This window comes from Chiloscyllium punctatum, chromosome 31 (assembly GCF_047496795.1).
Source record: "Chiloscyllium punctatum isolate Juve2018m chromosome 31, sChiPun1.3, whole genome shotgun sequence".
Taxonomy (NCBI): Eukaryota; Metazoa; Chordata; class Chondrichthyes; order Orectolobiformes; family Hemiscylliidae; genus Chiloscyllium; species Chiloscyllium punctatum.
The window spans coordinates 74,683,737-74,710,529 of NC_092769.1; the positions used below are offsets into that span (position 1 = coordinate 74,683,737).

The following is a 26,793-nucleotide window of genomic DNA, read 5'->3' on the forward strand; positions in this document are numbered from 1 at the left end:
CAGATTGAACTTTTTATTTGGGTGGGAGTTTAAATAATGCACCCTCAGAGGTGTTTAGGAAACAAATCAGTTGATCCTAAGATGTCTGTACTAGTCATCACCAATATTAGGAGAACTAGTCAACGTTTTGCAAGCAATATTTCTGTTGCAATATTTTGGTCATCTACAGAGAAAAGCCGTGCTTACAAAATGTTTATTAAATTTCCTAATGGTGACTGGTGCAGGTGTCGAGGCGGCTTGGGATCAGCTAACTTGTTGCCTAAACTCCACTGAAGGTGTATTCTTTAAGCCCCCACAGTTACACACAAAGAAAAAGTTTAATTTACAATGATAAGTCACAATAATGGGAAATTAATGATTGAATTTGGAATGATCCTCAGCATTTATTTATTGCTGGGCTGACAGTTCTCAATCACTTTGGAATGATAACAGTCACACTTGCTATTGCAGACTCGTGCTTGCAACTATTTGCATGCATTTTTCATTACCACTGGATATCTCAAAGTGCTTTACAGTGAACTAATTTTGAAATGTACAGTAGTTATTTGTAAAGTAGGAATTGTGGTGGTCAATTTGCATTCATCAATCTTCAAACAGCAATGTAATAATCACCAAAGCATGGAGGTTCTGCAATGTTGATTGTGGGTCAGGTCTAGTCGTATCTGTGAAGAGAGATATAGTTAATGTTTGAAGTCCACTATTTCACTTCTAAACCGGAGATAATTGAGTGAAAAATCACACAACACCAGGTTATAGTCCAACAGGTTTAATTGGAAGCACACTAGCTTTCGGAGCGCCGCTCCTTCATCAGGTGAGAGAGAATTGATTTATTCTTCAACATAATGCTATAGTTTTTTTTAAAGTTATCCAGAGCCATCAAATGTTAAAATAAAGTTTTAACATCCTCATCAAAAATACAGCACTTCTGATTGTGTGGCCTTCCCTCCCACATTGGGAATGTCAGCTTTGATTTTAGTTTTTAAGTCCCTATAGTGGAACTTGAATCCAGAACCATTGTCTCCAAGGTGAGAATACGCCCAACTGAGTTGCAGCTGTTTTTAAAGAATATCAGGTTGTGGACATCACTTTCAATGTTTTAAAGTATATGAATAGGAAATGTTTCTCGGGATATGGGCCAAGTGCATGCAGGTGTGACTAGTTTAATTTCAGATTATGAGTGGCATAGACTGGTTGGATTGAAGGGTCTGTTTCCATGCTGCATGCCTCTAACTTGCTAAGCCAGCATTTATTTCCAATACCTCATTGTCCTCTGTGATAGTGAGCCACCTTTTGAACTGATTCAGACAATGTATTGTGCGGACACCCACAGTCCACTAATTTACTATTGTCACATATACAGTACCTAGGTGTGGCAAAAAGTTTTGTGTGGGGTGCAAGCAGATCATACTATACAAAGTGTACAGGGTAATAGAATAGTGCGACATTACACCCACAGCAATGCACACCGAACAAGATCAAAATTAAAATCCACTGTGTATCCCCACACTATTGTTAGGAAGTTCAAGCATTTTGACCTAACAACAGTGATAGAATAGTTCCAAATGAGATAGGTGACTGATCGGAGGGGAATTTGTTCCAATTCAGCTGCTGCCCCTGTCATTCTAGCTAGTAAAGAGATCACAGATTTGTTAGGTACTGTCACTTGGTGAGTTCTTGTGAACCTTGTACTGTAGATGGTATACACTGGTGCCACTGAGAGTTGGTAGTGAAAAGGGGAATGAATGTTTTGGGTGGTGGATAGGGGTACCAAGCAAGTGCTTTTTCCTGGATGCATTGAGCTCTGAAGGATGCTACACTCTCAGAGGTAGTTTGCATCAATCTGATTTTAAATTAAAAACCTTATCTCTAGCAGAAGGACGTTTTAACCATTACAGTCTTAATGGAAGAAGCTTCTGTGACACTACCACTAATCTTACTAAAACATTATCTGATTATCTCATTTTGATTTAGAGATCTTTGTCTAGTACAAACTAATAATATACTCCTCCACCAGAATGACTACTTAATTAACTGTAACCTGAGCTAGGATATCCTGAAGGAGTGAGGGACACTGCTTAAAATCAAGGCAGTGTTGTCAGCCTCTGTACATTAACAAGGTCTTTTAAAAAAAAAACACTTCTACCTAGGCTTGCGGAGAATCTTACATTGGAGTGGTAGCACGCCGTTCCCGAAGCAGATGGTCTGAATTTAAAGCCCACCTGCCCCAGAGGTGTGTCATAACGTTGGAACAATTAAATGCAGTTCTTTTTAATTAACCGGCCTAAGTCTAGTGATAGTGTCTCAACCTCGGTGGCAGAAAGGTGCAGATTCAAGTCCCAGGTGCCCAGAGCTGTCTGAACAGGTTGATAAAAATACTTCAAGTCATGGCTTTTTGGGGGGGGGGGAGGGGCTAGCATTTACTACCTATCCCGAAATCCCCTTGAAATGGTGTTGAGTAGCCTTTATGAACTTCTGGCGTTAGTATGATATAGGTACACCCTTAAAGAACAGTAAAATAGTTCTACAACAGGATGGTTTCCAATATGGAGGAAAAGCTTACAGGAGGCACATTTGCATTTGACTGCTGGATGGTTGTTACTTTAGTACAAATTAAAGTGTAATAGAAAGTATTGACAAAGGAACACAAGATATATTGGCACTGGAATAGGGTTTTGACAGTACAGACATCTGCTAACTTCTTGTTTATGTGAAAATAAACATGACCACTATTGGATTGTTAGAAAGACCACACACAAGACAGAACCAGCAGAATTTATTGTGCAGTATGTACAATTCCAGCTATTAAAATTTTATACAATATGTACAAATTAAATAATCAACCACAAAACCCTCACCTGTATAGAGCTCTTACATTTAGATTCCTTGCATTACGTGGAGAACCTGAAAATGGTTTGTGTAGGTCACATGTCTCAGATCCAAACAACCCTCAAAACCACAGATCTGACACATGTACACACACACACTCTCAAAATTGATACTTCCTGAAATTTTTGGTGGGAAAAAAAAGGGTTTTAAAAAAAAAGAAACATTGCTGATCGGGTAACCAGAAAGGATTGGAACGTTTTAGCCTTCAAAAAGCCAAATCCAAATAGAAATAAAACAAGAGGAAGCCTTATTCCTTAGGGAGCAATATTGTTTTGGGAGCAGTATTCTTCCAACAAACTGCCCGGTTTGTTTGATCTGCTTAACTTTGGTGGTGTCAATGGGTTACAACTCACATAGGTGCCTCTATCAAGACAACAGTGTTCTACTTGGTATCACAGCAACAAAGAGGGTGATTGCAGAAGAAAGGACAGCATCCAACACCATAGGAGGTCTAATTGCTTTCAACAGAACCCTGCATCCTAATTATTGTGTTACAGATTAATGAAGGCCATCACGCCCTCAGAATCTTTCTCTTTCCTCTCCCGCCCCCCCCCCCCCCCATTTTTATTACCAACACATCCTAGGCACTTTACAAATGAACACTGAGCGTTACCCAAAAGAGAGGGAGAGGGGACAATAACAGGCCTCACTGCCCTTCTGTTTTCCACTACAACAACCGGAAAAGATTCCTTGCAAGCTCTTAACACTGTCATTCAGAGCAAGAGCAACAGAAGCCACTAACTGCAAGCTCAATCCAGACCACACTGCAAAATTTACGTGACCCATCTCCCCCACAGCAAAACCATCAAGTGCCTACCTTCCCCAACCCTCCAATTAATGTCAACTGGCAGGTGGAAGGGGTTGTGGAGGTGACAGATCCTTCAACAGCCCCAAAAAACCTGACACACCCATATACAGAATGCTCTATCCACAGGGAGAGCCACACGAAAATCCCATCTCATCCTCACTCAGGGTCTCAGATGGGAGGGCCAATTCTTCCTGCATGCAGTTTAGTGGATGGAGGCTGTGAATGGGGGTCGTGTATTCCAACTAGCATGAGCCAGGTGGAGGAGTCCACATTGTCGCAATAGCACAATGGCTTTGCTCACCTTGCCCCCAGGGAGGGTGAGCTGTACAGCAGCCTCAGAAGTCAATCCCTTGGGATTCCACAGTACAGCCCACATCTCCAGCACATCCCTCACCAACCACCTTGGGACATGGGGAGATCGATCTTCCCCTTCACAAATCAGCCAACTCAATATTGACACTGGAAAGGGAAACTGAATTTTCCAAAGTCCTGGATTATATTGGTCACCAGAGGGAGAAGGGGAGACAGGTTCTCTCACACCGTTACTGCTGGCACCAATACATGCCAACAGGATTGTTGTGAAATACCAGCCAGTCATTCACTCTGTGAAGTGAAATTACAAAGCTTCTTTTTGCAAATAGAGAATGTAAATTTCTTGTGCATGCAACAATTAAATCTTTTAAATCGACAGGGGAACATTGAAGAAAGCAGTGGTGGGAATAAATCTGCACAATGCCATTTCCACTGTTCTTTACGCTGGGCAGAAATTGGCAAAAAGAGAGGAATGGGAAGGCAGGCCTGTCCCCTTCCCTCATGTCTGTTTCTGACAAACGAGTGGATTCACTTGCTTGACCCTTCCCAGAGCCTCTGAAATCACAGTTGGGACCAAAAATAAGAGAGTAAATTGCCAGGGGGCAAACCAGGGTGGGGGCTGCAGGCCCCTAGCCAATCCCCAGAGAACGATCGGCCAGGAGAGCGGGAAAGGAAAACTGACAAAACCCCCCTCTCCTCTTGATTAGCGCATGTTATATGCGCACAAACACAACTCTAATATATTTGACATGAAGTAAGAAATAGGGACTTCTCTACAATGGATTTGAAACGAGAAACAGAAAAGTGCTTTATGTAAAATTTTTTAAAAATCAGCCAATCTACAAGTCCCAAAGTCACAAGCTGTGTCTATTTAGTTTGAAAGAAGCTGTCAGTTTAATCCTATTGCAACAGGTGAAAGTTTAACTGCTGAAGTGTCCCTCTTGGACCTAGTTCCCAGATCTCCTATCCAAACCTCTTCACTCTCTTTCTCCACCACACCCGTGCCCAAGATTGACAAGAGGCTTATCCAGACACAGGAGAGATATTACCTCCCTCTCACAAGAAAAGGAGATGAGCATCTACTTAATTGTGATCATTGATCGCTCTGCTGTTTTATAATGTTTGAGAAAACTCTTGATCCAACACATGTGCCATATTATTAAACCAAGTGAATAGGAAGGTTGAAAACATTTGAAAGACGGGCAAATGATCTGCATGGTATTTAACGCAGCTGTCTTCCAGCATGTTGAGACTCAGTCCATTCCAAGCTGTTTTAACGCATGTAGCTGGAGGTGGATCATGTCACCTCTCACCCTCTGGCTGTTCATGCAGAGAAGGGGAGGGTACATCAAAGCTTTGGTTTTAGAGAATCCAAAGTCAAAAACAATTATTGCAGATGTGGTTGGTTGACAGCAAGTGTTTTTTTGGTGGTGGCGGGGGGCAGGGAGAAAGAGAAAAGGTCGCCAAAGTGCATCGAGGAGGGCATGTTCACTGTATGGATCGTCCCGTTGACAACAGTGGACACAGGGCTACTGAGGTGTGGTCCTGTCGCACAGCAACACCAGAGATAGACTGACTGTCAGATATTATACAGGGGGAGGGAGGAGAGAAGGTGGCAAATACAGAGAGAGAATGGGGCTGGTGGAGAGAGAGACAGAGAGAGAGAGACACACAGCACGAGCGAGCGTGCAAAGACCCTATGCCATATAGCAACAGCAGCCCTGTCCAAACCCAATTGACCTTCTGAAGTGGGGGTAGGCAGAGGGGAGGGTGGGAGAGAAATCTTGCCAAATTTTGGTACAAACATCAGGGTGTGTGCGCATGGAGAAGGACAGAACGAGAGAGCGTAAGAGATCGCAGCTGGTGTATCTGTTGCCTTTTACTGGACGTTTCTCGATATTCTCAGGCTTGCTGCAGAGTATTCAGCAGCGACATTCAAAGCTTGGATTCCCTGCATTAGGGTAGGATCAATGGCACTTGGTGATGGGTCGGGGTGGGTGGGGAATAGAGGGATGAAAAGAAAACACACCTTTGAGAGAGAGAGAGAGAGAGAGAGAGAGAGAGAGAGAGAGAGAGAGAGGAGAGGGAGGGAGAACACAGTGGCACCTTCTCTTGCTGCAGCCCAAGCCCTCCCCACGTTCTCTCTGGCTGTCTCCCATCCTCCTGTTTCCCTCCCATCCCTCCCACCGCCCGCCTCTGACCCGGCGTCGAGCCGTGTAATCTAATCCGAGCAGTCAGTGACGGCCACTGGGCAGGTCGAGTTTCCGCAGCCGCCGTCGGCGCAATTCGGCTGCATCTGGTTCACTGAGACCGTCCTTCTCATCGTCCGGGACTTCGGCCGAGTCAGGTACGGAATATCCCACCGCCCCTTCCAGGTCACTCTGTCCTGCAAACATTGAACAAAGAATAACATTGCTTTTTAAGAAGAATAAAAATAAAACCAGTTCACCCAAAAGCCAATGCAGGACCGTTGGGGGGGGGGGGGGGGGGGGGGCGGGGGGAGGAGGGAGGTGGTGGTGAAAGGACAGGGTTTCCATGCTGTGCATCTCTATGACTGGATCCTGAACGACTACATTATCTAGCCCAGGTCCTGCTCCACTTAAATGTTCACACTCTGGATGGTGAGCTGCTTTTAGACATGAGCCCCTGAGCTCATCTCTTCCCAGTTTGTCACCATGTCCCTCACGTCCGGTGGTTTGAATGAAAACCCCTCTACCCAGAGTTGGAGAATAAACGCCACGCGATGACAAAAGTGGTTGAGGTGAATGAACAGGGCGGAAAAAGGTGGGAGATATTCAACAAATTGTCATTGAGTGTATGCATTTGGTCCCTTTGGTGAAGTTTTTGTTTGAAAAAGCTAGATCAGAAGGAGTTTGTTCTGGAACCTAATCCAGTCTATGTCAGAGTAAATGCCTGCAAATCCCTGAAATTGTAAATGAAGCATTCCTTGTAACATAGTGGCTTATGACAGGTGGCATAAACATTGGTTAGTAATCAAGGACTGACTTCAGCTTACAAAATCCAAGAGATTGAAAGCTTCAGGCAGCTGTTGGAGGTGACCCGACTTGGATTAGAAGCAAGAGAGCGCGGTGTTGAGAGAGCACAGCAGGCCAGGCAGCATTCGAGGTACAGGAGAATCGATGTTTCGGGCCAAAGTCCCTCATCAGGAATGAGGCTTTTTGGCCAGGGGGCTGAGAGATAAATGGGAGTTTATCTCATTTATCTCTCAGGCCCCTCAGCCCACAAGCCTCATTCCTGATGAAAGGAATATGCCCGATACGTCGATTCTACTGCACCTCGGATGCTGCCTGGCCTGCTATCCTCTCTCAGTGCCATACTCTTGATTCTCATCTGCAGTCTTCACTTTCTCCTTGGATCAGAAGCAAGCTTTGTATTCTGCGAGAGACATGTGCAAGACTGTACAGAATTACTTCAGTATGGAAAAGCAAAGTTTAGTTTGTGGAACTTCCACACCAGAAGTGTTTGGTTATTAGAAGCTCGAGAGAGTTTGAGCTCTCAATCTTGAGACTATTCATGCAAGATGAGTTCACAGGTCAGATGTCAGAAACTGAGGAGAAACCAAACTTTATATTGAGGTATTCTTTGGATTTTAAATTGCAGTTTTGGATGTGAACATAGGAGATATAGTTAGTCAGTTTGCAGATGACACTAAAATTGGAGGTGTAGTGGACAGTGAAGAAGGTTACAACGGGATCTTGATCAAATGGGCCAATGGGCTGAGGAATAGCAGATGGAGTTTACGTTTAGGTAAATGTGAGGTGCTACATTTTGGGAAAACCAATCTTAGCAGGACTCATGCATTTAATGGTAAGGTCTTAGGGAGTGTTGCTGAAAACAGACCTTGGAGTGCAAGTTCATAGCTCCTTGAAAGTGGAGTCGCAGATAGATAGGATAGTCAACGTGGCATTTGGTATGCTCCCCTTTATTGGTCAGACTATTGAGTATAGGAGTTGGGAGATCATGTTGCAGCTGTACAGGACGTTGGTTAGGCCACTTTTGGAATATTGCGTGCAATGCTTGTCTCCTTCCTATCAGAAGGATGTTGTGAAACTTGAAAGGGTTCAGAAAAGATTTACAAGGATGTTGCCAGGGTTGGAGGGTTTGAGCTGTAGGGAGACGCTGAATAGGCTGGGGCTGTTTTCCCTGGAGAATCGGAGGCTAAGGGGTGACCTTATAGAGGTTTATAAAATCATGAGGGGCATGGATAGGATAAATAGACAAGGTCTTTTCCCTGGGGAGGGGGAGTCCAGAACTAGAGGGGCATAGGTTTAGGGCGAGAGGGGAAAGATTTAAAAGGGACCTAAGGGGAAACTTTTGCACAGAGTTGAGTGTGTATGGAATGAGCTGCCAGATGAAGTGGGGTGGAGGCTGGTACAATTACAACAATTAAAGGGAATCTGGATGGGTATATGAATAGGGATTAGAGGGATATGGGCCAAGTGCTGGTAAATGGGACTATATTGGGTTGGGATATCTGGTCAGCAAGGATGAGTTGGACCGAAGGGTCCGTTTCTGTGCTGTACATCTGACTCTACTGATGGCATTGGGAATAGATTGAAACTTTATTCTGCTGAATGTTGAAGTTGTTTTTCAAATGACTTTTTAGAATTAGAAATTACTCAGTTTGCTTCCTTTGGCTTTTTGTCTTTTGTGCTCCAAGCTTCTGTTGAATCTCTGCACCCTCATGTGACTGTTTTACAGTGAGATGACAAGGTGGGGTGGAAGGGAGCTGGTGTGGAGTAGAAACACCAGCGAGCAGCAGATGGGCTGAATGGTCTACTAACACGTTAGAAAATTCCTTGTCCTTCCACGACCGAGGATTAACCCTGCTTGTTCCCGGAAAGAATTCTCATGAGTAAATTTCTCTCTGATGCACCAAATGAAGTAGTGTGATGCTACATTCCTGTGCGTTATTTATTGTTGAAGTGTACTGTGTGGAGAATGATGTGATGACAGCAGGAGTTGATGTGTGAAGGTCACCAAAGCAAACGAACAAAAGCTTCAAAACCAAACAAAACCTCAGACTATCTCAACAAGAAACCTTCACACCCAACAACAGCAGAGGTTTTGCAAAACGCTCTTGTAATTCAGTCTTTTGACTTGAGGGACCCTGAACACACTTGCACTCCAAAACGTCAATAATGCCTTGCGTTTCCCCTTAACTTTGTGGCGTGAAGTCCAAATGGCTTCTTTCTTCCTATTTTCAAACCTCTTAAATCTTCCCCTTGGCTTCCCACTTGGAAAGACAAACAGGAAAAATGCCAGCTCAGAGACAGTCCCACATCAGAACTTATTAACCTATCCACCACCTACCAACACCTCCCCCCCCCCCCCCCCCCCCCCCCCCCCCCAAAGCCCCACCATGAAGCAAGTTGGTCAGCTTCTCGGAGACCAAACTGACTGGCTCCCCCCATGCCACCAAACAGATCCAGTAGAAACTGGTACCTATTTCTTCAGGTTGCAGGGGAGATTGTGCAGAGGTGCTGTCAAAAGCAGGAGGAGGGGAGTCTCCAGTAGAATCCACCTGTGATCCAGACGTTGGTTCCGTTGACTCTGTGCTTGGTGCTGAGCTGGTAGTTGCCGTTGGTCTGGGCGGACTAGATAAAGGACAGTAATGACACAGTGTGCATTTGAAAATCTACATTTTACTCTTAATGAGGTCTCCCTCCCTGCAATGGATCCAGAACGTAATCACTTGGTCACTTTTAAAGACCAGCCAGTTATGATCTTTGACAATTAGACTGTGCTGTGTAGCTATCGAGGGTGCCAAAGGTGACCTTGCTTCTAGGAGATATTTGTGACAAGGTCTCACAGGGGGAAGGGGCTGGTAAAGAAACAAGGCAATGGCCATCTGGTATTAAATCGTGAGACATTTAATCCAGAGACTTGGGTAGTGTTCCAGAGATTTGGGTTAGAATCCTCTTGTAATAGATGGTGGAATTTAAATTCAGGATGTAGGTTTGCTCGCTGAACTGGAAGGTCCGTTTTCAGACGTTTCGTCACCACATGAGGTAATATTTTAAATGAGCGTCCAGACGAAGCACTGCTTGTGTTTCCTGCTTTCCATTTAGAAGCTTGGGTTTCCTTGGGCTGGTGAATATAAATAGAAAGCAGGAAACACCAGCAGTGCTTCATCTGGAGGCTCACTGAAGATGTTACCCAGTATGGTGACAAAACGTCTGAAAATGAACCTTCCAGCTCAGCGAGCAAACCTACGTCCAGAAAGCTCGGCTGGAGCTACAAATCTTCTCAAAACTCGTTAATCTAAATTTAATTAGAAAAGAATCTGGAATTATGTCTAACGGTGACCATGAATCCATTACCAATAGCTAGGAAAAACCCATCTGGTTCACTAATGTCTTTTAGGGAAGGTAAATACCATCCCCACCTGGTCGGGCCAATATGAGACCCCAGACCCACAGCAACAGGGCTGACTCAACTGCCTTCTGGGCAATTAGGGATGGGTAATGAATGCTGGCCTAGCCAGTGATGCCCACATCATGTCAATGAATTTGAAGGCAGCTTTCCTTGGTGCTGCAAGATTTTTACTGTACTGCATGGTCAGAGGGATCAGACTTGAATTCAATCATCAGAATTCAGTAAGTCTGGACCAGCAGAGGGTCTGCAAGACACTGCACACATTTGGCTTAAACTGGGTGAGTCTGCACAAGCCTTATTCAATACTCGGCCCTGCGATACGGTAGTGCAGCCTACCTGAGAGTAGCGACAACAGAGAGGTATTGGTGGATCTGCACCATGGCTGCATCCAGAAGTGTGTGAATGTTCTGAAGACACTGCAGCCGCGCTTCCAGGTTCTGACGCTCCTGACCCTCCATTGCTCGGAGCTCCTCGTCCGTCAATCCAGCAAAGCCAGAAGGTGGCATCGGCATCGGAGGCATTCCTGAAAAGAACGAGGGGCAAAAAATAAATAAATAAGAGCAGCTGTAGCTCATATCCCACAGAAAGTGCTACTCCATGGGTGCCAACTCAAAGCTGAGTATCTACAAACAAATAAACACAAATACTGCAAAGCTGAAATAAAAATAAAGCACTAGAGAAACTCAGGTCAGACAGGACTGCAGAGAAAAACCAGAGGTAACTTTTCAAGTCCAATTTAATCCGGCTCTACATCAGAAATGAAGGGAACTGGAAAATGATGGTAAAGGGGAAGCAAGAGGAGATGAAATGGAGATAGTGAGCGTACCCAAAGTAAAAGAATAAAAAACAAAAAGGAGTGCTAATGGTGGTAGAAGAGTGATATAGATGCAGAATTAGGTGTTAATGATAGCAGTAAGAACTGACAGCACAGTGCCTTTGCGAACAGCAGACCCATTCAAACAAGACATCACGGAGAAGAGGAGGGGTTGCAAAAAAATGGAGGTGTGTGTTTATGGTCTGGAATTGAACAAGTCAATTCTCCAAGACTCCTCACCAGCACGAGTCTGACTGCAAGTAGAGCTCAACTTGATCTGACCAAACTGACACTCTGTTCTGTGCCATGTACCATTGTGAAGGTAATCCTTTAAGAGCAACAGGCCGGTCTGTAGCACAGTATAGCTGCAGACTGGGACAGAGTCAGCGTGCTAAACCCAAAGCAGCTGCAATAATGGGAGACTGGAGTTGCTCACGAGCACGTACAAACCATCACAGCGCATGCCTTACTCTTACCAAACGGAGGGGGAGGCATTCCCACCCAAGGAGCCGACGGGAAGGGAGGGAAGGAGAAGGGAAATCCTGGGATTGATCCAGCAGCGGAAGTCTCCAATCCAGTCCCCGACATGGTCTCAGTGCTCCGGGATTCTTCACCAGCTAGAGTTTACGGGGGGGAAGGAGAAATGGGGAGAGAAACAGAACAAGTATATTAATGCAAAGGCTCATTGGGGTTGTGGGAAGTAAGAGGCATTTCAGAAGAGACTTACAAATATCAGTGCGGTTCAGAGTGCTTAAAAATCAGGCAGACTTGTTTTCTGTACCTTCCCCTATACTCAAAAGTTAAGTAACTGAGTGCCAGCCAAACCCTTTGGGATAGACAAAGCCTTAACATCTGCACTCCTGATTGGACAGGGCTAGCTGGGAATTAGAGTAAATAGGGTGACAGTGGTGCTAATGCTATAATCTCCGGGATCATTACATTCCACTTGTCCACCCCACATGTCCCTATCCAGAACAAACTGATCTCTGGGCCTTTTTGGGTCAACAATGTGGAAGCTCAAACAGGGGGATTATGAACTAGTTGTTTGCCAATGGAGCTCAGTCAGGACACCACCTTAAAAAGGTTTATTCCACCTATTTCCTCATCTAAGAATACACTATGGTGAACACACAGCTTTTAGAAATCACTCCACGTCACTGCCCATTTTCTCCCATACCACACTCTGTTTTGAATGCTCTCCGCGGATCAACTGTTAAAAGCTCCGTTGCTTGCCAGAGTTGCTGGGATGGGTGACGTTAGTGAGAAACGGGCTCCCACTGGCAACCCGCCACACCCCTAATCAGTGCTGAGGGGGAATTGCATTCCCTTGCTCATTCCAGACACTGGGCCTGGAGTTGGGATTTGACTCTCGCACTTCGACACCAGATGTCAGCCTTGGATTCAGTGGGGTTCACTCAATCCAGAGTCAGAACTTTGAGTGTGTTCAGGTCTTCAACCCACCAGGGCTGAAACATGGGGCTGACATTCCCACAGCTGGCATGGAAGGAGGAGCTGCCCTGCCAGAGGACTGGCATGGAGGGAAGAGTTATTTCAGAAGCGGCCTATTTCTCCTTCCCCCTCTGTAAACTCTAGCTGGAGAGAACTCTCTCTTTCCCTCACCACGGCATTGCAATTCCGAGTAGCTCCTCAGCTTGATGGCCGCCTTCTCCCTTCGCTTGCTATGGCGATGGGCACTCTTCCTGGATTCCATCAACGGGTCAGAGGTGACTGAGGAACACTTCACCCCCACCCTCCTTTCTCTTTCACAGTCTTGAGTCTGTGACCTGGCTTGCCAGTGACATCACACTGGGATGCCGTGCCCCTCTGTGAGGTCATGGGCCAACCAGATCACGACCACACACAACATACTGACCAGCAAGCACAGGCTTTGGGGCCCACAAGTGCCGACTCCACTGACACCCGAGCACAAACCCAAGCTGACCCGAAGTTGGAGGCTGTCGCTGTCTTTCAGATGGGAGGCTAAACAGAGGTCTTGGTGGCCATGGATTCCACAGCCACTGCGTGGAGGCAAGAAAAGAACACACGTGCTAGGAGAAGTAGAAATATTAGTCGAGCTTTCAATACGGTCATGTGATCTTGACCTTCAACCCCATTTATTTCTCAATCACTGACATTTAAAAACGCCCCACTCACCAGCACATGTAATCAACGGAGATTTCACAATCCTCTGGGGTAGAGAATTCCAAAGACTTATCACCCTTTCACAGAAATAATTCCTCCTCATCTCAGTCCCAAGTGATCGGGCCTGTTAGCCAGAATCTGTACTCTAGATGATTCCCCGACTGCCAACGTCTACCCTGTTCAAGCCTCTCCAGAACCTGCCCTAGTCGCTTTCCTAATAGGCAACCGTCAAACACAGGTGACCCAAATGTCACCTCATTGGTGGGAGCCCGGGACCGTACAAACCGCTCCCTCCATTACTGTGGGTAGGCTGGTTGTCTTTTTTATTTATTTTTTGTTTTGGTTTCCAAAACAATGTTGTTGCTTCATGTTTCTCCCATTTCCCACCACCTCTCACGTTACCACTTACTGCTTGCCTGGCCCTCTGCACCAGCAGGAGCTGACGTGTTTGATTGTGGCACATTCGGAGCTGCACCAGGAGCCTGCGGGAAGAGGTGCTGGCCCATAGGCGGCCAGAAGGGGAACATTCCTGGCGGAAAGGGCGGCATCCCTGGAGGCACTGGGAAAAGGAACAGCAGCAGTGAGGACCAGGCACACCACACAGCGTGAACGTGTACAACTCAGCAACACACAAAGCCCTGTAGGGGGACCATGAAGTACAGTTCTGCCTCTCCCATATTCTCGCTGCAAGTCGTTCCCCAATACATGCAGTTGACCCCCCTGCCCAGTTCACCAGTTTTGCAAAGGTCCCCAGCAGTAAGACTAGCCTTAAAGTAAGAATTTATAGAATTAAAACCAACTCCAGGTGATTCACATTCCAGGTCTATACTTCCACCTTGTGGAAGTAGGCCCTTCAGCCCAAGTCCACACTGACCCCTCCAAAGAGTAACCCACCCAGACTCATTTATCTCCGCTCCCCCTTCATCTGACTTCACTAAAACACTTGACCAGAGTCAGAATCATAAAGCATGGAAACAGACCCTCTGGTCCAACTTGTCCGAGCTGACCAGATATCCTAAATTAATCTAGTCCCATTTGCCAGCATTTGGCCCATATCCCTCTAAACCCTTCCTATTCACGTACCCCACTAGATGCCTTTTAAATGTTGTCATTGTACCAACCTCCACCACTTCCTCTGGCAGCTCATTCCACAAACACACCACCCTCTGCCTGAAAAAGTTGCCCCTCAGGTTGCTTTTCAATCCTTCCCCTCTCGCCGTAAGCCTATGCCCCTCTAGTTTTGGACTCCCCTCTTCTGGGGAAAAAAAAAGTCCTTGGCTATTCAGCCTATCCATGCCACTCATGATTTTATAAACCCTGACAAGGTCACCCCTCAGCCCCCGACGCTCCAGGGAATATAGCCCCAGCCTGTTCAGCCTTGTCCTATAGCTCAAGCCCTCCAACCCTGGCAATACCCTTGTAAATCTTTTCTGAACTCTAACCCTGTCCTATAGCAGGCTGATCAGAATCAGAAGCAGTCCTATTTGCCTGTATTGGGACCACGTACCTGTCCAATGTCTTTTAAATGTTGTAAAGGGGGGTGGGTGGGCATAGAAGGGCCTTTACTTTGGAGGGGATTATTCCCACTGTCCTGGTCAGCTGATGCTGTAATCGTCCTATTGTTTAAGCAAACTGGCACTGAATTATGGATGTCAATAGGTTACTTATCTCACTGCTGACTACAGGGGGCTTACATACAAGGGACCGGACTTACTGAAACATGTCATTTATGGATGACACTTTAGGAAAAGGTGGCAATATAAACTCAAGCTGTTACGGACTGCTGCTATACAGTGGAATCAGTCAGTGTGGTGTGTTTCGGATTCTGAGCTCACGACGATGGCAAAGTTTCCAGCCCTTCCTATTTCAAGCACCTCAGTTGTTCCCCGACTGCTGAGATCCCTTCCAGAGCATCCTTCGAGAACAGCTCTTACTCACCTCCCCCAATTACTCCAATGCATCCCACCTTCCCGGAGATGTCCCAATGGTTCACAGAATCCCCACAGCGTGGAAGCAGACCGTTCAGCCCATCGAGACCCCCTACTGTTTCCCTGTAACCCTGCATTCCCCATGGCTGATTTACATAGCCTGCACATCCCTGGAGACAACGGGTAACTTCGCACGGCCAATCCAACTAATATTTGAATTGGGAAGAAACTGGAGCACCCGGAGGAAACCCATGCAGACACAGGGAGAATGTGCAAATGACAGACAGGGAGATGCCAGAGGGTCCCTGGCACTGGGAGGCAACAGTGCTAACCACTCAGCCAGTGTACTGCACTGAAGCTGCTTCAGACAGTCATGTTCTGCCAACCAATACAAAACCTACACAGCCAAATGTGATTTTTATTAAAGGGTGAATAAAAATGATTAACTGCTCAATGTAGTGGACATGGATAAGAATTCTTTGGCAAAGAGTGTAATTTAAATTAACTGGAAACTTGGAATAAAAACAAAGTTAGCCTAATGGCAACCACATAGCCTCTGTCAACGTTTGTAAAAATCTATTGTGATTCACAAAAAACCTTTATGGAAGGAAATCGGCCGTCCACCCCCATGTGACTCTAGACCCAGAGCAGTGCAGGCTGTTAACTGCTCTTTGAGAGGTCGGAGTAAGACACAGCTTAAAGGCATGTTGAACTGGCCAACAAACGCTACGGACTTGCAGATTTTTCCCTTAAGAACTGACCTATTTCCCTTTGGAAATCCCCTGTTGAATGTGCTCTTACCAGCCTATTCACAAAGCACTCCAGACAACCAATTCTCCTGGACCTTACTGATCTAATGTCATTCATTTGAAGCTACCTTCTTTAAAGCAGGAGATAGTAAACTGATTGATCTCCAGTTTGGCATTTCCAGTAACTCACCACTCGGCATCAACGTTTTCTCCCCGGAATGGTTTTGGCTTGGACTTTGAAACAAAAGTGCTGCCCCCTTTGCTCTGGGATCTTTCTGTCCACCCCAAACACCAGGGGACATAGCTTCCCCGTGGACCCTTCAAATCATCCTTAACACCTCAAATCTAATGGTGCCTTTAAGCTCCTATACCTAGGGTCAACACGTGCTCAAATTATCGCAGAAGTCAACCATTCTGTTCATTTGTTTTGGTGGGTTTTTTTTTTAAGAAAAAAGAAACAGCAAATAATTTAGGGCCAGTTTTTTTTTTCAGGCTCCGAGGCCGGTATACCCACCCTGAGGTAGCAGTATAGCAAAGCTTACTGGTTGTGGATAGAAAAGCATTGGCAAGGCAGGGTGGTGGGGGGGGGGGGGGGGGGGGGGGGGTAGGAGGGAAGCTGGGGAGTGGACAGATTCAGGTTGCGACTCACGATTGGGTTGCTGGGGGCCCAGGGGGGTCTGCGGCACCTGCGGCTGAGGCTGCTGCTGCGGTGGTGGCGGCGTCTGGGTGGGGAGTGTGACTCGCAGCACGTCCATGCGGCACGTGGGGCACGTCTGCTGCCGCTGGAACCACGAACGCAGGCAACTGCAGGAGGGAACAAAAAGGAAGAAGAAGGAGGGAAAAAAAAAAGAAAGCAGTTACTAGCTAGCAGGCGAGGAAAACAGACAGCAACACGCACAGGTCCATGCAGCGGGAGCACCGCACACACACACACCTGACCCAGGGCCTGTCTGGATGGCAGGCTTCCCGTCATGTTAAAGTGGGAGTCAAAGCAGAGATTCCTGGCAGAACGGACTAGCAACCAGAACTGGTTTGGGGCTGTGCTGGAGGGAGGCAGAGCAGGTTAGCACGATGCCATTTACAGATGAATAGTCGTCATGACTCCTCAGTCCCCTAATGGGTGATATTGATCGAGAAATATTGGGCTCTGGACGCCCAAATTCTCTTTAAATATTAAAAAGTGGAAGGGGGTTTTCTTAACAGCCACCCGAGGGGATCAGATCAAAACTGGTTTTAGAGTTTCACCCAAAAGACATGGAGCGAAAGGCTGGAGGAGTCACGCAAACCTCCGAGTGAACCCTGAACACGCAACCCAGAGAGGAAAAAGCTCTACCACGGAGGGATGGAGGCACATGGCAACGTGAGCAATTTCAACGGGCCAAGAAACAAACAGTGAGCTAGTCACACAAGGCCTGCATCACAGCACTACCTGCAGACAAGTGGAGATGCGCGGGAAGGAAAAACAAAAATCAGGTCAGGGCTACAAGTCTCCACATGATCGAATTTCACACTAACATCTGTCACTTGACAAAAAGACAAGATCACAGGGGGTGAACTGCTGGTGTCAAATGGGACACAGCACGAGATGGACAGGAAAATAAGTCGCGGAAGGCAAGAAAAGTAGCAGCAGCAGGCCATTCGGCCCCTCAAGCCTACCCCACTGCCCAATCAGATCCAATCCCTCACCCTATCCAGCAATTCCATAATAGCACCAGAGAATCGAGTCATCTGTTTGGAAGAATGTTATATTTTGCTCTGTGTGGGAGTGTCTAGAATTGATTAGGCGAACAATTGTCAATTGGAAACCTATTGGGGATCTCTCCACTCTATTTCATCACTGGATCTTTAACTTTGACCTGCACAGGTAGATGGGTGGGTGGCTGAATGAGAAACATCTGCTTCCAAGGCAAATTTAAAAAAAATTAAACTTCATTTTGATGTTAATCTACCGACTCGATGGTCCAGTTCATTATTTTCAAACCCGCTCAGGCCCTGGGATATGAGAGGGGAGATTGGAGATTGGAGATTGGCGATACTCACCTGGTGTGGAAGATGTGGTTACACGGTAGGCGTTTGGCTCCAGTCACCATCTCCTCACGGCAAATGATGCAGACGTTGTCGGTTTGCTGGAGCTCCTCTAGGCTGGCATCGGGGTACCTGCCGGAAATAGACTGAAGGTGTCATGGGGGCTTAGGACATCGCAAGTGACTCAGTGTAGCAGTATACACCAGCAGGAGACAGGCGGTGGATCTTGGGCTTCACTGGGTAAGAGTGAGTGACTGCGGACCTTCACGGCTCCAGTGATACAGAGTGACTGACACTGCCAATATATCTTTAGCAGTACAACAACGGGTGACAGGTCCAACTGTGAGAGAGACATTAGGAATATGTACTGGGTATTGTCAAAGACAGGGAGGATACTCTGAACAAGTATAAAGTTTCAGCTAGGCACCAACTACAGCATCATGCCCAGCTGCGGTCACTGCATTTCAGCAGGATGCAGGGGGTGTTCATAAAAATGGTTCCAGGGCTGGTGGAGTAGTTGAGACTGTATGCCATGGACTGAAAGTAGATTGAGAGGAAAGGAGAGCTCATCAAGAATAGGGCAGGATTATATAAAGTAGACAAAGCAAAGCTGTTCCCATTGACCGATGGAACTGTCTCAGGAACACAGATTTCAGGTGTTGCAGAAGCCCGACGAAGAGAAACAACAGATTTTAAGAAACGCAGCGAGGGGCAACTCACTGCTTCACAAGGTGGACTCTGGGTGGAGTGGGCTCCTGTGCTCTAGCAGCTTTGACCTCATGACATCCTGAAGCCCAAGGTTTGTGTGAAGATTTGCAGTTCAGCTGCCGGTTGCAGATGTTGTGGGCTTGTTCACTGAGCTGGGAAGTTGGTTTGCAGATCTTTCATCCCCCTTTCTAGGTGACCTGCTCAGTGCCGTGAAGCCTCCTGTGAAGCGCTGCTATACTGTGTCAGTTGGAACTTATTTGGTTTCATTCCCACTGTTTCTAGTTACTGCTGCCAGCGGTTTTGACCCAAAGCACTAACTACTCTGCCTGGTGTAAACAACATCTCTGGACTGACAGCCAGACTCCTCCGACCACTCGGATTTATGACAGCAAATAAACCAATAGCTCAACAACAACTCACCAGAACAAAAGACCCAATACCCATTGTGTGCGAGACATGCATGGTGTACTAGATTTTATGCAGGGACTGCACGAAACACTATTTAGGACAAACAGGCCGACAACTAGCCATCCACATTCGTGAACATCAACTAGCCACTAAATGCCAAGACCAGCTGTCCCTCATGGCCATACAGAGACACACAGGTGCGCGCACACACAGCCACAATCCATAAATTCGAATGGGCCAACACAACAATAGGACAGGCCAAACAGAAGAGAGTCAGAGAATTCCTAGAAGCTTGGTACTCATCCACGGACTCCATCAATAACATTGACCTCGAGCCAGCACACTGACCACTGGAACAAACAACTGGAACCAGCATCCGAAGCAGCGGGATCGAAACCAAATAAATTCCAACTGAAACAGTACAGCAGTGCTTCACAGGAGGCTCCATGACACTGAGGGTGTCACCTAGAAAGGGGACAAAATGTCTGCAAACCAAATTCCCAGCTCGGAAGCCTGTTGACCATCTAGACAGCAATGGTTAGAAGTGCGATGGAATACTCCTCAGGTGCCTGGCTTCAACACTCAAGCAGTTTGACATCATCCATGACAAAGCAGCATCCTTGATTGGAACCTAATTGTCAACCTTCCACAGTCACACACCCTCCATTACCTGTCACAGAACTGTGCCTGATCTACAAGACGCACTGCAGCCTCTCAGAACATTCCAAACCCATATTTTCTACGCTGAAGGACAAGGGCAGCAGATTCATGGGAACGCCACCCCCTGCAGGTTCCCCTCCAAGCCACACACCGCCCCAACTTGGAAACATACTGGCTGTTCCTTCAGTGCCTCTGGGTCAAACTCCTGGATCGCCCTCCTGAATAGCATCATGGGTGTACCCAAGAACTGCAACGGTTAAAGACAACAACGCCCCACCACCTTCTCAAGGGGTAGTCAGGAATATCCCAAAAAGAATCAACAACCAACTGGGAACAGCATGAGATCAAACAAGTTCTGCTGACCACTGCAGAGGATGACAATCAAAGAGGGCAAATGAGTGAAAGTGAGGTCACCAAGCTCAGTACTCACAGCGTGTTCATGTTGCGAATTGCTCTTCTCGACATGATGGCATCAGTCACTGCCTTCTTGAATTGCCTGGAAACGGAGGCAGGGAGACAGTTAGGTTTGTACGACTGCCACAAGCTCGTGGCCCAACACCAATCCCTTTGCACTGCCAGCATTCAAAAACACAGCAGGCCACAACAAGCTGCAAGGAACCTGTCAGCTAGGGGGGGAAAGCTGGGCAAGGTGGGGAAGGAAAGAGGCACAGAGAGACTATTTGGAAAAGATGGCTGATGGACGTTTATAGATTTCCAGGCCACAAGTCTAAACGTAAAAGAAACAGTTTCCCTTCTCAAAGTCTGGTATTCCTGTCCTGTTTTGGGAAGGCGCCTGTAACACCCTGCCACCAAAATGATGCAAGAAATAAAACTTTAAATACCTGATGCTGTGATCCTTTACTCTCAATTCCCCTCCTTGATAGAACTTCGTTCCAATCCTTTTAAATGCTTTCTCGAAGTATCCTAAGACATGACACTCCCAGCACAGGGAAATTCCCCAGTCACTCCAGTCCATATGCCTCCTTCAGCTAACTGGGTGAACAAAGCTGCTGGGTATTCATCTGGTTGGCTAGTTTGGGGCATCTTGCTGTGCCTATGAGAGGTTGGCAGCATTTGCTAACCTCATCTACCAGGATTGCAACTTTAAAAGGGACACACCATATGAAGTGTGTTGGGCCATCAAACAATCCGTACACACAGTGTGGAAGCAGGCCATTTGGTCAACATTGACCCTTTCAAGAGCATCCCACCCCTCTACCCTATTCCCTTTAAGCCTGCATTTCCCTTGGCTAAACCACCTAGCCTGCACATCCCTGAGGACTTTGGGCAATTTAGCACAGTGAACCCACCGTAAGCTGGACTTCACCAGTTTCCTCATTTCCAACCTTCCAGTTCAGCACTGTCCTCATGACCTGTCCACCTCCCTTCCCACTTATCCACTCCACCCTCCCCTCTGACCTATCACCTCCAACCCCACCCCCATTCACCTATTGTACTTTTTACTACCTTCTCCCCAGCAACCCCCCCACCCCCCAGACAGAGGGAGAGTGTGCAAACTCCACAAGACAGTCGCCTGAGGGTGGAATTGAACCTGGGTTACTAGCGCTGAGGCAGCAATGCTAACCACGGAGCCATCACGTCAAAGAATTGCTGAACTGTTCAAATCTGACCTTGATGGCACAGAGTCTAACTCTTACCCAATCTTGCCCAGCAGCTGAAAACTCAAGTTTCTCCAGACACAGCCCTTTCATCTCGGTGCTGCTGGTGCCATCAAGTCTACCTGTGCAGAAGGAGGGGGTTAAAATGAAACATCACCACCTTCTCATGTGAGCACTCACCTCATGGTCAGGTACATGGGACGGATGGCAAACAGAGGGAACGTGTGAACCTTGATCATTATGGTCATGAAGGCCATGTAGAGCAGCACCTTAATGAACCCTGAAACAGACGGAAAGATCAGCTTTGATAACAAGAGCAGCAGCCACGCACCACGAGAAAGATGGTACTATAACCACAGCCTGGAATTAAGCAAAGGATACCCGGGATGAAAGTTACCAGCTGATCTTCAATCTACCTATCAGAGTTCAAAACACATTCGCCCTTTCAGAGTCTCGTTTGAAACCCCAGAGCAAGCATTGCCACACATCTCACACCCTGCAATTTTACAAGCCGTCCCGACCACCCTGCCTGTCCACTACCCCTCCCGATACCTGTCAAGAGCTCAGTGTAGAGCATATACACAGCCTTGTTGTCCCAGGGATTGTCACTCTGAAGATCGATGGTGTGCAGAATGTATTTGATGAATATGGTCAGCACCATAGTGAGGAGAATGGCATACTGTAAGGGAACACAGGACAGAGATTAAAGCATCAGCCCCTCAACCACGACATCACCATCACTGCCCAAGAGTCTCACTAGCCCAACTTGGGACACAAATCGCTATTGTTTTAATGCCACTGTCAGTATCTGCCATCCAATGGGTCATCAGAACAACTAGGGTAAGGGTAATTGACGGAATCACTGATAAATTTCCAAACCTTTCAGGATATCGCTAGCTAGACCAGCATTTATTGCCCACCAAGGAGGTAGTGTGAACTTTTTTCTTGAAATAAAAACAGACGTTGCTGGAAAAGCTCAGCAGGTCTGGCTGCATCTGTGAAGATAAATCAGAGATAACGTTTCGGGTCTGGTGACCCTTTCCCAGAATGTTCTCTTCACAGATGCTGCCAAACCTGCAGAGCTTTTCCTGCAAGTTCTATTCTTGCTTCTGATGTATAGCATCTGCAGTTCTTTCAGTTTTTGCTTTCTTGAAATGCTGGACGTAGGTAGACCTATAATGCAGGCAGGCAACAAACTCTAGGATTTTGATTCCATGACATGGAAGGAATGGTAATATATCTCCAAGTTAGGACGGTCAGAATGGACCTTGTGGGTAGTGTTGCCACGGATGTGCTGCTCTTGTCCTTTGCATTGGTAGAGTTCACTGACATGGAATATACTGCTTAAAAAAAAAAGCACATGCAAGTTTCTGCAGATGGCATTGCCACTGAGTGTCAGTGTGGAGGGACTGAATGTGGTGGACAGGATGCTAATCGAGTGGATTGCTTTGTCCTGGATAGTGTGGAGCTTCAAGTGTTTTAGGATCTTCTAGGTATACAGAGTTTTCCACTTCACTCTTGACTTGAGCCTTGTAGAGTCAGGAGGTGACTCCCTCACTGCAGGAGTCCTGGCCTGTGACCTGTTCTCCTTGTCAAATCCCAGGAATAAGTGTCATTTCTCAAGAGATGACGACATGTTTGCCACAAACAGATAGAATTAAACAACTCAGCCCCACAACTCAGTCTTTAAACCTTGGTCACCTTTGGCAATGAGCTGAGAACTGAATTGTGGGTAAAATGTTCAGGTATAACCCTTACACCTGACAGAGGAAACCCAACTCCATTGCCTGCTACTCATCCACATTAAGGAGGGGCGGGGGAGTTACAACAGCGGGGGGGGGGGAAAGCAAAGAACCCATTAACTGTCTCCTGGTTGAAATGAAAGAGTGCTTGCTGGACTGTGACTATCGACTGAATAATTTCCCATTTTCTTTGGTAAAACCTGTGAAGTTATTTCTGAATGTATGGCGGTGGGGGAAAAAAAAAAAAGAGAGAAAGGAGAGAGATGCAGACACAGGACATGTCGCACTTTGGCTTTCTAGGGGCAGGGTGAAGAATTCACACATTAGTTAGACAGAAAGTGTTTATTTCCCAGTAACCGGGTAAAAGGCAGCCCTGGGGGGGGGGTTTACGTGAATACAGGTAGACAACTCTTTATCCAAAATCCCAAAATCCGAAGGTTTTTTTGTGAAGTTTTTATCTCAACAACAAGGTTGCTTGGCGAGCAAACAGTTGTCCCAACTCCACACCCACTTGACGCGCGTTACTCAGATGTGACGTGTGTGTGTGTGTGTGGGGGGGGGGGGGACAGGCCTCTGTCTCAGGGCCCGTTACTCTCACAGTCTGCTGTGCGGCAAGATTTTTAAAAATTTCACGGTCACTTATTCCGAAATTTGAAAAATTCGGAAGACCAGCTGGTTCTGAGAGTTTCAGATAAAGGATTGTGCACCTGGATTACAACTTTCAAGAGAGAAGAAAACAAGTTTTCAAAAGGTATTCATTCCCTGTTGGTGGCCCACAGGCATCCACCACTGTCACCCCCACACATTCCCAAGAGGAAATCCTCACCTCAAAGCCAAACACCAGCTGGACGGATGCTCCCCGGGTCATGATGCTGTGACAGGCATGGTTTACAAACAGCAGATCCAACAGAGCCAGTAAACCCATCAGTGCTGCAAGAGAAAGAAGGCAAGATGTTTCTTTAAAATCCTAAGCATGAACATCTGAATGCTGCAAACGAATGCTGTTTGTTAACTTGTGAAGCTGCAATTATTTTCCAGAGGTCATCATACCTAAGCAAGCTTTTGCAATAGCTCCCTGACAATGCCCCTTGTCTTCCACTGTCCTTTCAGGAGGTTCTCTGTTTCTACTCTTGCATTATAAGTTACTTGATCTTTGGTGTTTACACTATTTGTCCTTCAATTCCCCCCTGTCGATGGGACAGGGGCTTCTCTCTACTGTGAACAGCAGTTTGGCAGGTGCAGTTATAATTTCAGAATACCTACATGTATAATATTTAATAGCAATTACTTAAGCCTTGGATTATGGTGGGATCAGACTTTTCTTTCTTCACTTTACTAAATACCAGGTGTTGCACTTTCCCAAAGAGTTTTAGAAGGCACTTCATTATCTTCTGGTTACCATGAGCATAAAGGCCATGATTCTGGCTGTGGAATCTGCTGCCCCATCTGACAATTCTCTTCATCCACATGCAAAGCCAATAATCCCTCCTTTAGGCCCTTGGCCTAGGATCAGTTTGGTGAATCTTTGGTGCACTCACACTCAACGGCAAGACCATCCTCCCTTTGAACAAAACCGTATAATAAGTGTTTCTCGTATCACAAAAACTTGGTACAACTGCAGTCAGACATCACTGCTGTACTCTAATTGGACAGTCAACTTGCACACTACTTCTTTTATAAACTAACTCAGGAACATCGATGCCCAAGTCCCTTCAGGCATCTGCAGTTTCTAACCTCTCACCGTTTATGAAAATAATCTTGTTTCTCCACCACTGAAGGGAATAATTACACACTATTCACATTTTCTAATTTCTGGTCTTCCTGCCCCCCCACTCTAGATTTTCCCTTCTGATCTCAGTGGACAGTTTGCGGGCAGGATGATTTAAGGACAGGTCAGCAGCTTATGAGCAGAGAGACACGGCAGCGTGTAAGGGGGCCACAAGCAGCAGCGCCACCAGAAGGCTGGCTGCTCCCTTGAGCTCGATTTAAAAAGGTGGTCTGCTCTCCACAAGCTGTGGCAAAGACCAAGAAGACACGTCATCTCGAAGCAGCAGCTGTGTGGAGCCGTGAAGGGGGAAGGTCCACTTCAGTATTTAGTAACGTCTATGCAAATCCTGAGCACCTGCTTCTTGTAATTGAACTGGAGGGGACTGGGGATCTTTGCACAAACCAGTCCCTTTGCACAAACCAGTCCCTTTGCACAAACCAGTCCCTTTGCGCAGTTAGCTGCAGGTTAGGGAGTCACCACTTCGAGCCTGAAGGTCCAACGCCTGAAACCTAAATACATCAACGAGGATGACACAGATGGTGACAAACTGCATGAGCACTACACTATCAGAAGAGCCTTCATTCAGATGAGTGCTAAACCCTTTCTGCCATCTCAAGATCTCAAGGCAAATTTTTGTTTAAAATAAAAAGAATCAATTGTGGGTATGTGGGCATCACCAGCAATGCCAACATTTAACGTCCAGCAAATTGGTCTTTGTGCGAGCTTGCGCATCTCAAATAGTAAGTAACTGGCTGCAAACTGCTTTGGGATATCTCACAGTCAGCCAAAGGTGAAGAAATCACAACTCAAGTCATTGTGGAGACATGACTGGAATTGATCGGTCACAGAAAGAAGGGATTGGTGAAGTGACACGAAATGGTAGCGCAGTGACAACGGTCAGCACGGTCACTTTGTCACATGGGACTGCAGGACCTTGTTGGTGATTTAACTGAAACAGAAAACAGCAACCTAGAATCCCTACAGTGTGAAAACAGGTCCTTCGCCCCAACAGGTCCACACCGAACCTCCAAAGAGTAACCCACCCAGACCCATTCCCCTACTACTCTATATTTACCCCTGGCTAATGCACCTAACCTACACATCCCTGAACACTATGGGCAATTTAACATGGCCAATCAATCTGACCTTTGGATTGTGGGAGGGAACCAGAGCACCCAGAGGAAACCCATGCAAAGACAGGGAGAATGTGCAAACTCCACACACACACAGTCACCTGGAATCGATCCCTGATCCCTGGCGCTGTGAGGTAGCAGCGCTAACCACTGAGCCACTGTTCCACCTTTTCTCTCAGGGTGCCTCTGGTTCTGAGCAAAGGGACACACACTAGAGATTGAATTTCTTAATCAGGGCAGGAGGAAAAGATTTGGCTCCAGAGCAAGTGACCCAGAAAAAACCTCACCCCCCCCTGTATGGGAGAAGTTTCCACAGTCTCCCGGATCAGCCTGTTCACAGTAGCTGACCTGCGGACAAAGTCTGTATCCCCACTGGACTAAATGTAGACTGCACGAAACCCAAGAATGACGCGAAACTTTCACTCAACCATGAGGTACAATACTCACAGACAACTCGGAAGTGAAACAGCCACGAGATGTTTGGACTCCGTTCCATCTGTACAGAAACGCAAAATAGAAACACGTTCAGATGATGCACACACACACACAATCCACGACAGTGCAGTGCTATAGGCAAAACAAGCTGACAATGGGGGCGGCTTCCAGGCTCTATCTTCTTGGACTAACATTCAACCCCACTGTCTGCTGAGATTGCAACCTCAATCTAATGAATTTGCAGAGTCCCAGCCCTA

At 46.6% G+C, this 26,793-nt stretch overlaps 1 protein-coding gene across 4 annotated transcripts in view; it reads right to left on the reverse strand.

Moving 5' to 3' along the window:
• Positions 1-2,758: 2,758 nt before the first annotated feature.
• syvn1 (synovial apoptosis inhibitor 1, synoviolin) overlaps positions 2,759-26,793 on the reverse strand; it is a 36,114-nt gene continuing 12,079 nt past the window's right edge. For all 4 annotated transcript variants that reach the window (XM_072551109.1, XM_072551110.1, XM_072551111.1 and 1 more), the window contains exons 5-16: positions 26,549-26,597; positions 24,027-24,130; positions 22,011-22,137; positions 21,639-21,738; positions 20,270-20,335; positions 18,079-18,195; positions 16,688-16,842; positions 13,771-13,920; positions 11,696-11,836; positions 10,742-10,928; positions 9,473-9,624; positions 2,759-6,392 (exon numbers count right to left, since the gene is read on the reverse strand). In XM_072551109.1, the coding sequence (XP_072407210.1) occupies positions 6,241-6,392; positions 9,473-9,624; positions 10,742-10,928; positions 11,696-11,836; positions 13,771-13,920; positions 16,688-16,842; positions 18,079-18,195; positions 20,270-20,335; positions 21,639-21,738; positions 22,011-22,137; positions 24,027-24,130; positions 26,549-26,597 (1,500 nt within the window). In that variant the 3' untranslated portion in view covers positions 2,759-6,240. The remainder of the gene's footprint in view (positions 6,393-9,472; positions 9,625-10,741; positions 10,929-11,695; positions 11,837-13,770; positions 13,921-16,687; positions 16,843-18,078; positions 18,196-20,269; positions 20,336-21,638; positions 21,739-22,010; positions 22,138-24,026; positions 24,131-26,548; positions 26,598-26,793) is intronic.